The sequence below is a fragment of the Octopus bimaculoides genome, chromosome 6, assembly GCF_046866305.1.
Source record: "Octopus bimaculoides isolate indiv1 chromosome 6, ASM4686630v1, whole genome shotgun sequence".
NCBI classification, from domain to species: Eukaryota; Metazoa; Mollusca; class Cephalopoda; order Octopoda; family Octopodidae; genus Octopus; species Octopus bimaculoides.
The window spans coordinates 75,442,177-75,455,032 of record NC_142933.1 but is presented as its reverse complement, the minus strand read 5'-3'; the positions used below and the strand labels follow the sequence as shown (position 1 = coordinate 75,455,032).

At 32.9% G+C, this 12,856-nt stretch overlaps 1 protein-coding gene across 4 annotated transcripts in view; it reads right to left on the bottom strand.

The window, feature by feature from the left end:
• LOC106880060 (WD repeat-containing protein 7) overlaps positions 1-12,856 on the bottom strand; it is a 100,407-nt gene that overhangs the window by 53,839 nt on the left and 33,712 nt on the right. For 2 of the 4 annotated variants that reach the window (XM_052968709.2, XM_052968710.2), the window contains exon 8: positions 271-321. The exons of the other annotated variants lie outside the window; for them this stretch is intronic. In XM_052968709.2, coding sequence (XP_052824669.2) covers positions 271-321 — 51 coding nt within the window. The remainder of the gene's footprint in view (positions 1-270; positions 322-12,856) is intronic. 4 annotated transcript variants of the gene reach the window in all.

Genomic DNA, 12,856 nt, shown 5'->3' with positions numbered 1-12,856 from the left:
TTTAATAGTGTCAAAAATGCAAAATACATTAACTTTTAATGAAATTATGAAGAAAAGGAAAGGAAAAGAAATTAGAGGGATGGAAAACAAACCCAACAAAATAAAGTGCTACACAATTGACACACAAAGGAAGAAATTAGGGGGGGAATATCCCAATTTATAACAAATATTTCACACCAAATCAGCTTTCTAAATTAAGTTCAATGCAATAGCCAAGTCATTACAAACTACCTGTATGAAGGTTTACAATCATCTATTGTTAGAGCTTACCAATGCGTCTTTTGCTGCGGACACTCCGGCCGCCAGGTCATAGTTATAGACCTTGAAAGATTTGATAGACAACAGAATTAAGAACATTGCAAATCCTTCAACTGAAGCAAGCGAATCAGATAAATAAGAAAAAAAAAAAAAATACATGAATGATTATTATTATTAAGTTAGCAAATAATAAGAAATATAAAGTACTTGCATATGTGTCTGCATGAGCATATGTGAATTTGTGTTAGTGTGTGTGTATGTGTGTGTGCATGGCTGCGTCTGCTTGTTGTAGATAATATACTATCATCATCACTACCATTTCATGTCTGCTCTCAATGTTGGTATGTGTTAGGGCATTAGGTAATTTCACAGGAATGTAAAGGCTGGAGAACCATGCTTTGCTCCAGTGCCACAGCTTTTGCATGGTTTCTCTGCCTGCATGCCATTCCTCATTCCAACTACTTCAAGGGGCATAACTGGTGCATGTTTTCATGGCACCATATAAATAAATACACACACACACATATCTACTACATATGTGGGAAATTATGTCTGTGGGTGTGTTTGTGGAGTTGTTAGCTAACTCCTCCTACATTGTTTTATCACTTTTGTTGAAACTTGACACGTGAGTAGAACTCATGTCTGGAAACCTCATGGCATACTCAAATTGTTGAAAAAAATTGATAATAGGGCCTCTGGAGGGGATTCTTATATATATCTAATATATTTCATTTTAACATCCATTCGCCCAGAGTTTAACAGCCAAAAGAAATAACCCATTCATTTTCCTAAATCATTTGGTACAAATCAAATTAAGTATGCTTATGTCTTAGTATTTGAACTGTTAGAGTTATTTTTGCAATTTATCCAGTACAACCCTTAAACAAGTAAATGGTATTTTCCTAAGCAATAGATCCACTTATTTTGGTTAGTGACTTATTCACAAATATACCAATACTAGTGCTGCTGAGGGTAATATTCTCTGGGAATGCACAAAAGCCCTTTTCAGAGTTATTTACTTTGAATTGTTATTATCTCATATCTGATTAACCAGTTATTACATAACATGCTTCACGATTTTAGTATACATACCTTATTAGTATTTCCTCCTAAGTTCTATATATTCTGGGAACACATTAAAGCCCTTTCCGGAGCTACTTTATTTGAATTCTTACTATTGGGTAACTAATTTCATGTTATTACATAACTGACTTCACAATTTGGGTATTCACAACTTATTGGGAATTCCTAAAATCAAGATCCCGTGTAAGACAGCTTGGTATTCTCTGTAAATGCACAAACACCATTTTAAGGGCTACATACTTTGTATTGTTGTTATTGGATTGGTGAAACAATTATGAGAACGGAACCAAGGGATAAGCCCCGCTTTCCAAAGAATTACCGGGTACGTCAGCTAGTATATATATATATATGTTAATTCTCTAAACGAGGTATTAACAGTAACTGCACGATAAAGTGAAGTATATTGCCACTTAAATGTGGCTGACCCCTAGGGGTGGATGTTACTGTTGCTTTTAGCCCCAGGAGGACATCTCCTCCAGCTGGCTTATCAACACACTTTCTGTGTCCTGTTTGTTTTGCCGAGGGAAGTTATCCCTCTCATCGTGATCTGTAGCACGAACGGACTCGAGTTTCAGGGTTATTTCCCTTCGTCAGCGTCCGATAGCCACCGATCTGCGATGAGATATACATAAGTTTTGCCAAGAATTAGCTTTCTCATCGCAGATCGGTGGCTATCGGACGCTGATGAAGGGAAATAACCCTGAAACTCGAGTCCATTCGTGCTACAGATCACGATGAGAGGGATAACTTCCCTCGGCAAAACAAACAGGAGACAGAAGTGTGTCGATAAGCCAGCTGGAGGAGATGTCCTCCTGGGGCTAAAAGCAACAGTAACATCCACCCCTAGGGGTCAGCCACATTTAAGTGGCAATATACTTCACTTTATATATATATATATATATATATATATATACACACATAAATATATACATAGTTATACATATATATTACATATATACATATACATAGTTATACATGCATATATATATATATATATATATATATATATATATATATATATATATATACATATATATATATACACACACATACATGTATGTATATATACATATGTATGTATATATATATGTATATATGTGCATGTATAACTATGTATATATAGATATGTATGTATATATACATATGTATGTGTGTGTATATATATGTATGTATGTATGTATGTATATATATATGTATGTATATATACATATGTATGTATATATATATGTATATATGTGCATGTATAACTATGTATATATACATATGTGTGTGTATGTATATACATATATATGTGTGTGTATGTATGTATGTATATATACATATGTATGTGTGTGTATGTATGTATGTATACATACATATGTATATATACATACATACATACACACACATACATATGTATATATACATACATATCTATATATACATAGTTATACATGCACATATATACATATATATATACATACATATGTATATATACATACATATATATATATGTATATCTATATATATATATGTATATATATATATACATACATAAACTTACACGTGTATATACATTCATGTGTATATATATACATACATATATATATAAATACATATCTATATATAGACATGCATATATATATAAATACATATCTATATATAGACATGCATATATATATATATGTATAGATATACATATATACTCATACACATATGTACATGTATACATATATGTACACGCATGCACACACACACACGCAGTATGTAGGGAGAGAGTAGACAATCCAGGTGTCATTTAATGATCAGTGGCTATCTGAAGTTATATAGAGAACAATTTCCTCTGTGTGTGTGTACTTTATTGTACATCACACATAAGTAAATGTGCCTTATCTGTCTATATGTGCAAGCACATACCTACAATATTAGCATACAAACTGCAGTCAATATGCCTGTCATTTAGATCAATTCATTTTTATGTCACATGATACATTTCAATCAGTTTCCAAGACAGTACTTCAACTTGAATGATTTATATCGGCTTCAAACTAACTGATTCCTAATTATAATATCATTGTATACATTTGACTGACCTTTCTCATCTTGTTATCATTTCAAATTATATTACTACCCACTTTAATTAAATCTGAATGACCCACACTTAAGCAAGCAGCCTAATGTCTCTCTGTAATATATATTGAATCAGTTCTGAAAAACAACTGCTGGTGCTATTATATAATATACATTACATGATATGCATGACCAAATTGTCATTACCATCTGTGTGTATAGACTTGCTATGTGATAATTGCCTCACATTATTGAAATAATTATAAACCATGGAATAAATATTATACCATAAACATTCTTCACTTATGTATATGTGTGCATGGATATGCACATATATATAAATATGTATGGATAAATATGTATATAAATAAAAAGGACCCAAAAAATAGGTACATTACCCTGACCAGTAATGTATCCCTGAAACAGCTGTAGATGGAACACCCTCCTATTTTTCGGACCCTTTTTATTTACTGTTCTTAACCTTGATATCTTGATATCTGCGGAGAATCTTTATGCCTATACATGCATGTATTATGTTGATGTGTATAAATATATGATTCAATTACATTGATTGAATATCTTCATTTATGTGTTCAGGAATTTGGTTGACTGCCTTGGATTTGCGTTTTCATTTTCCTCTACGTTGTATTATTTCACATTGGCTCTCTACGAACACTCTGTAAATACCCCATACTTTCTATAACATACTTAATATTATACTTATAAATGTATATATATTCATAAATGTATACAGATAAGTACATATATATCAACTGAATTGAATCTTGCCAATCATGCTTTTATTAGCTCAGTACCTTCTGGCATATAAATGGCTACTGATAACATGACACTGTAGAAAAAATTAACATCCCCCTCGCATGATCCAGTTACAAGATTAAGCAACATAATCACAACTGTTTAATGATATCAGGTATTCTGCAACTGCAATCATTATAACAACATTAGTTACACATGGTGTGCACTGAAGAAATATAATGAATGAAGATGAATGACTAGTGACAGTTTAATACATGTTACAAATGTTTCTATAGCATGGTAATTTATTTGCTATTCATGTATTACACATGCCAAAATTTACCAGCGATTTCATCAAGTATTCTGAAACATTGAAAGGAAAAACTCAACTGCCTATAGAATTGATTCCTAAGAAACTTTAGGAGGAGTACACTTTGATCATATCAATTGTGGGAGGAGTTCAAAAAGGAATTCAGCTAATCAAACATTGATATTTTGGTATCATCAGCTCATTCTAGAAAAAAATAAGTGTGGTCAATTTCCATGTACTATCAGCATTAATTGCTATAGTTGGGCAAAATATTTACAATTATACTGATAACATGACATATCTCCTGACCAAAGAGACTCTTTTGACACTAATCAAACATTAAGAAAATATAACATGAATTAACTTTCCCGTCTTGGTTCATTACCCATATCCTATCTAGCTCCTTAAGATTTGCTCTAGCACCCTAACACTACCATCTTATCTTCTTCCTAGTTGTCTTATATAATGTGAATATATATATATATATATATATATATATATATATATATATTAAAACAAATGTACATATATTCATGTCTGGTAGTTAAACAATGCCTCGATAATGTTTCATCTACTCCAAACTAACATGTAAAATCTGCTGTAAAAACTATATCAATGAATACGTGTGTGTGTATATCAACACCCTCCTCCTCCTCCTCATCATCATCATCATTTTACTGTCCACTTTTCTGTGCATGAGTCAGATGGAATTTGATGAGGCAAATTTTCTATGAATGGATGTCTTCTTGTCAACCTTCACCTGTTTCCAAGCAAAGTAATATTCCCTCATGGCCAGATGTTTTTCACAGGAGAATGTATGACAGTGACCCTTGTTTACAAGCATCGTGTTATGTCACTGCAAACACACACACACTTACACACACACATGACCTAGTGGCTGGAGTGTTGCACTCAAAATTGTGTGATTGTGATTCCCAGACCAGGCAGTGCATTGTGTTCTTGAGCAAAACACTTCACATTGTTCTGCAATTACTTTGACATCTGGTGTGTGGCACACTGTGCACCTGTACAGGCAATGTTAATTTTGAGGAGAGTGAGCTAATGAGCAGCGAAACATTATATTACTATAAACAGATCATCTATGTAGGATGATCAGCAAGAAATTGCAGAACCTTCATCTGTCATCTACAGTAGGAGAGTCCACATATGTATATATTTGTATGTATGGCAGATACACAGGAACAATTAACAGAAACAGACGCATGGGAAATAGATTCTCTCAAATGTTCAGGAAGATCCTTGGAAGTAGCAAACAGCTTCTGTTACTTAGGTGACTTGATTTGCAATGCAAAAGGATCCTCTGAATGCAATCGCTAGAATAAGAACCAGTTAGAGAAAGTTCAGAGAGTTAATGCCCATGTTGATAACAAAAGGTCTCTCAGAGCAAAAGGCAGGTTGTATGATGCTTATATACAAACCGCAATGCTGCACAATAGTGAGAGATGGATCCAGAATGCAGAGGACATGCAAAGACTAGAAAAAAAATGAAGCTAGCATATTCTGTCAGATGTGCAATGTCAGTGCACATGTATGGCAAAGCACAAATGTGTGGAGAAAAAAACTGTGAGTACAAAGTATCAAATGTAATGTGCAAGAGAGATGACTGTGCTGGTATGGTCACAGATGCGCATGGATGAGGATAGCTATGTAAAAAGTGCTGATTGCTAAATGTGGATGGAACTCATGGAAGGAGGCCCAGGAAGATGTGGGGCAAAGTGGTGAGAAATGATCTTCAGATGTTGAGCCTCACAGAAAAGATGACAAGGGACTGAGACTTCTGGTGGTCTGCTGTGCTTGAGAAGACACTTCAAGCTAAGTAAAATCGTGGCCATCCATATATACAGGCTGGTCCTATATGACTATGACCCTTCTCACTCACATATACACTCTATTCTCTGTCAAAGCTCTCTTACAGCCCATCTACCCAATACCCCACCATGCATGATCCCCATCCACTGCAGGTCTCTTGACTCTTCCTGATGTGCCTATCTGCACACTCATCATACCCTTACATATCTGCCATACCCCACTCACAGCCACTCCATTTTCTCTCATCATCACTTGATACAATCAAGTCCTTCTCATCTCTAAACATCTCTCCTCAAACTCTTATGGAACATCCCCCTCTATCTCCACTATACTAATACATCTCCAACACCATCTATTTCTCTCCCTCTCTCTTTTTTTCTTTCCCTCTCACACTCTGATTGTCTCTTTAACTCTCCTCTTCCTCTCTTTCATTGTCTTACTGCAGTAGTCAAGTATCTCCTTAATAGTAAGACAACTATCCCTGTCCCTCTATTATACTCTAACTTCTCAACTGGCATACAACTGCTTTCCTTGGTTCCACCCCCTCTTTCAGCTGAGAGAGTTTTGTCTTGCAAGCTACTCAGAGACCCTGTTGGTGCTGGTGCCACATAAAAAGTGCTTTTGATGATGCCCTGCCAAAAGCATCTGTGCTGGTGTCACGTAAAAAGCACCTGTGTTGGTGCCACATGAAATGAAACCAGTATACTCTGTAAAGTAGATAGCATTAGGAAGGGTATCCAGCTACAGACAGATGTAGCCTTGTGCAGCTTTCCAGCTTTCCAGCTCCTGTCAAACCATCCAACCCATGCCATCATGGAAAATGGATGTTTAATGATGACAATGAAGATGATATATGTACATTTATGTATGTGAAGGTATATCTACTGATGTATAAGTGTGTGAGCCTTATTTAACCTGCCTTTTTTTTTCTTCTTCTTCTGGTGGTATGTAACTGGAATTACATTCATGGTCAAACACACCAATTGACATGGTATGTACTATTTTAGCTTTTCTTCATTGCCCCTTCAAGAAATTGGCTAACTTTACTACTTACTATTAATTCTATACTTGGCATCCTATTCTCTTTTTTTTTCTTTTCTTTTCATCCTTTTTCTCAAGCGGCCAAATCTTTTACCTGTCTTCAGCCTGTTTTGATTTTCTCCTTCTGCATGTCCTCTATTTTCTCCCCACTCCTCTTCCTTTTCTTTCCCTCCTTCTTCTTTCTTCCTCCTCCTCCTCCATTTTTATCCATTTAGATTTATCAACCATTTAATCATGCACGCTCATTTATTTATCTGTTTACTTATTTACTTAATTTTCTTCCCTCCTCAGCCTCTTATCTCTACTTTTTCTTTCCCTTGCATACTCATACCTTTCCTTTCTTTCTCTTTTCCCCATCTCTAACTTCACCTTTTCTCCATCTACTTTCCCTCTTCTTTCTGCTTAAAGGTGGGTCCTCTAGCAATTATTCCAACAACTGCTATATATATAGGACAATTTTTTGCTTACCATTTATATTTTGAAATACTTGACTAAGGAAGGTAGAATTTTATGCAAGAATTGTCTTGCACAACTACTGGAAACACATGTACGAGGTCTGATCAAAAAGTATTGGAACTGGTTCTATAAAAGGAAAACTACAGCACATATCAATTCAGCATTTAATCTCCTTTGAAGTAATCCCCTTCTGAAGAAAACACTTTATCCAGTGGCATTTCTATTGAGGGAAATGTTCCTGAAACTCCTTTTTCAGGAGAGCAAGCAGCTGCCTCAGCACATTTTTTTAGATTTTATCGATATCTTAAAATCTCAATGCAGATTCTCTGCTTTTGAAATCTCAATGTCTTGAAATCTTGTTGTTGCAGATTCTCTGCTCATTTTTTGTCCTGCCATAGTCACTGATGGTACCTCTGTGGTGTGGTGAGACAACCACACACTACACACTTTACTTCCAGGCACTACTAAAAACAACAGAGTTCAAGGTCAATCTGTGCCAAGCAGCTTTGTTCTGTGTCCTTTCGTTCATTACCATAGCAACAGCCCCAATACTTTTTTGATCAAACCTTGTATTAAATATATCAAAATACCAAAATATCAACATTTGGTTTGTCTTTATTCTGCTGTGTGTGTGTATACGCATACATATACATACATGTTTGAGCATGTATGTGTATGTCTATATATATGTGTGTGTGTGTGTATATATGTATGTGTGTATGTACATGTGTATGTATATACACATATGTATGTATGTGTGTGTGTGTGTGTGTGTGTGTGTGTGTGTGTGTGTGTATGTATATGTATATATATGCAAGCATACATACATCTTTCTAAATTGCTTCACATCATATTCAATCAAAGAAAAAGTATTTTCTCAGAATTTCAGAGATAAATAATGTTCTTGTAGTAAAAGTAGCAAATCAGAACAAATGAAAATCAGAACAAATGAAAAACTTGTTTTTAAAAATACAATTGTAAAAAAGAAAAAGAAACAGATACGTAGCAAAAATTCATTACATCTACATTAAGAAAAAACACAAGTCATCCATACATGTTGCGTGATATTAGAATTAATCTTAGGAAATAAATAAAGAAAGTATCCATGAGCACTAAATCAAGTTAACTGAAGAAATCTTATAAGCAATAGCAGTAACACATATGATTCATTTAAATATAAACAATATGTATATTAAACTTATATATCCAATTTGTTTACTGATAAAGAATCAGCTCATAAATATAACAGTTTTTGGTGTATTCTTAAATAACCAAAATGACTCTTCCATGTGGCGAATTTTTTGCTCAAAACAAAAGAAAAATCAGAAAATGCTCATTAATTCAGATAAAATAACATCTTAATCAGAAACTATAATTTTTGTTAAAGAAGTATCTAAACATCACAGAAATCTATCTTGAACAGCTTCAAAAGAAATGACTAGTTTTATCTTATATTTATTGATTTAAAAGTGATATTTGATGAAGAAATCTGATGAGTCGTGGAAATCTATTCTTGTTAGAATTGTAAAACTATGCAAATGCTTCTTATGACACTGACCTTAACACCAATTCTTCCATTTTGCTCTAGAAATCCTGATGAAAGAATATGAGATTCGGCACAAGATTTGACAAATTATATACACAGATCATCTGGTTTCTATTCTAGAGTTTAGCCAGGGAGGCTGCATGATATATAAAACTTGCAGATGACTTGAAATAGAGATATGCAAGTAAACATATTTCATTAAATTCTTTAGTAAGGCTTGAGCAATTCCTTGACAAGTATAAAGATAAAGATGAGAGAAAGGGCCATAAAAAAGACTATAGGAGTGAAAGGAATATTGATAGTATGTCTTAAGGGGATGCATGGAATATAGTAGAATTTCAATAAATCTCTAAATGAATCAACAATTTAAGAACATCAAATACCATTTTACAATAGAATATTGTGAATGTTAAAGTTATCAATTAAGAAAAGTATGCAATTATCAAAAATTGAAGTTTAAACTATGCACACAATGAGAAAAATTGTGAATTATGAGTTCCATGTTGAAAAAAAAATTTTTAATGCATCAGCAAAATTTTTAAAATTATGAATACTGAGAAGTTTTCAGTGATCTATAATATAGCTGTTTCAGAATGACATGCATTCATCAAACTTAAAAATTATTATATGACAGTTACTTTGAAAAATATCTATTCTGAGTCTACAGATCATGGCATGTAATAATGACTCACTAACAGCACTTGATAAAGGGAGCTATGTTAACAGTAATATATCTCCATAAGATTTCACTTTGCGGGACACTGTTAGAGAAGTAAGGAGCTGGTTTAGTGTCACCCTACTTTGAACACCTCAGCATGGTTACAATTGCATTGTGAAGGCATACATCAATCAGTTAATAAATGACACCAGATGTCACATTCCATGGAAGACAGAGACGAAGGGGATGTTGGAAATCCAAGCAAGTTTGACTCAGTGATGACATCAGCATGAAACTTAATTTTTATGTAATGCGAAAGTGTGAGGCTTTATTGTTGTGAAAAGTGCAAATGTAAATGCAAATTTGTAGTGATGAGAGGGCTACATACAAACTGTTGAGTTCATATATATATCATCTGTGTTCTTAGATGTTTCTACATTTTTCTTATAAGCACAGCACTTGCAATGAATTTAAGATAGACTACATGAAACCCACAAAACACTCATAAAAACTGTCCTCACAAAGAATAGTTAGAAATAGTGAACAAATTGGAGTCAATCTCACAATAAGTGGAGATTATAAGGGTGATTTTGAATACTGCAAGTAAAGCAACATTTATCAATTATACAGCTACACCAATAAGTTGCACTGTTTTTAATGAAGGATTATGATCAATAGACCTGTTGATTGACAGTCTGATATCATAATAATACTGGGTTTCAATTCTTAGAGAAAGGCAAAGAATTAACTAAGAAAATAATTGGTTGGTACTTATGTAATGTACATAGATACAAAGAAGGTCCATGAACCGAGAGATCAAAGCAAGAATACATTTAAACAAAGAGACATTTATTGTGAAATAAATTGAGACTTGCAGATAGAATGACCCATAATTAAAGTGTATAGGCATAATCTGCTATGTAGAACTCCTTAAACTATATGAGCATAGGAAACTTGACAGTAAACTATAGCAATTATGATGCTAATGACAAAGAAAATTCACAGTGTATCCTAGTTGGCTGAGGTATTCTAACCAAGATTGATGAATTACCATTGTACAATGACAGAGAAGTTGACTTATAAACAGAGGTAGATGTTTAAAAAATGTGTTCAATTTGATGGTAGAAGATTTCTTACAATACCATCAAATTTTAACCATTTGAAACCAACCTCTGTGCATGGTGCATATGCATACGTGTGCATATACACATCAGTAATATTGAAAATGAAATATACTTAAGAAAAAAAAAAGCTACTAACAGCAAATCAAAAGGCTAGCAACTTTGTGGGAAGGGGTAAGTTGATTACATTGCCTCCACTGCTCAACTGGTACTTATTTTATTAATCCTAAACAGGTGAAAGGCAAAATTAACCTTGGTGGAATTTGAATTCAAAATATAATGATGGCAGAAATGCTGCTAAGCATTTTGCTCAGTAATGCTAACAATTCTGCCAGCTTGCCACCTTAAATACCAGCTTAATAGTGCCAAAATTATTTTACTAAATTATTTATTATATTCAAATCAATAGAAATAAAGGCAGCATATTTCAAAAGAAATATGATAACAAAAGGGTTAAAGATACTAGAAGAAAGTGGCAATGACAAAATTTTATTAGGAAAAAAAAACAAAATGCAAACATTTCTATTTACTCTTAAACCATTGTCAGATATTTTAGAATCCTTTGAAACACAGAACAGACACTGAGAATGGCTTAGAAGAATTATCCATATGAGAGAACATACACACAAGAATGAATTAACATTTTGAACTCTAGTAAAATATGTTCACCCTATAGTTACAAAATTTAGATTGATTTATATTTTGTTGCATAAGATATATGGTTGGGATACATAAGGCACATGAACAAAAAAAGAGTTATAAAGGTTTATTGAATTAACCACTTTAGCCTCTGCACCTTTTCATTTAAATTTATATTTAAATGAATGAATTCACCAGTTATCTTTAGATGCTAGATTACATATTCCTTGTAACTTCTGTTCCACATAATTAATTGTAATAAATATAACATCTGAAGACAGTCTGGCAAGATAATGATTGGAATGGAGCATATAGTATATAATATAAATCCAATCCTTGAGATTGATAATTCAATCAGCCTTTATCACGACTTTATGTATAATCAACTTTTATCATTTGTGCCAAAAGTATAGAAAAGTTACTTATGTTACTGCTAAGGATGGCTTTATATCAGAGCTACATACGAAATAGAAATGCCAACGATTTTTAAATTGAGACTATGTAATAAAGGACATATCAATAAACAAAAACCAAAGACATATCAGGAGGATTTTTAGCTGAATAAATAGCTAGATTTCAAAAGAAGTAAAAATTTTTCTAATAATTTTAACTCTCAAAACAAAAATAAGGGTAATTAAAGGATGGCTCAAGGATTTTTTTTTTTGTCACACAAAGTTTTACTTAGTTTTGTTAGTTTTTAATTTTAATATGTTAAAACTCAAATACTTTTATAAACCAATATCTAAGAAAAAAATATTTGGAGTTGAAATCCAAACTTGAAGCAAAATACATAAAAATACTTAATTTTTTTTATAGATTAAATTTCATATCATTATTATTTTCTTGATCTTTGATTCAAGTTAGAATTTATAATCTCAGTATATTTTTTTCTTCAGATAAACCACTCCAGTCCATTTTGATTGAAAATTTTATGAATGTGAAATTTAAAAAAAAACACACATCTAAATTCAAATTCCTTTTCCTGACATTTTATTTTAACAAATGAAACAAGCCTACTGATAATCCATTAAACAACAGATACTACTGATAAGCAATTGAAACAAAGAATTAACATTCATGTAAAGTTGTGCTCAAGTAATGTGTATATG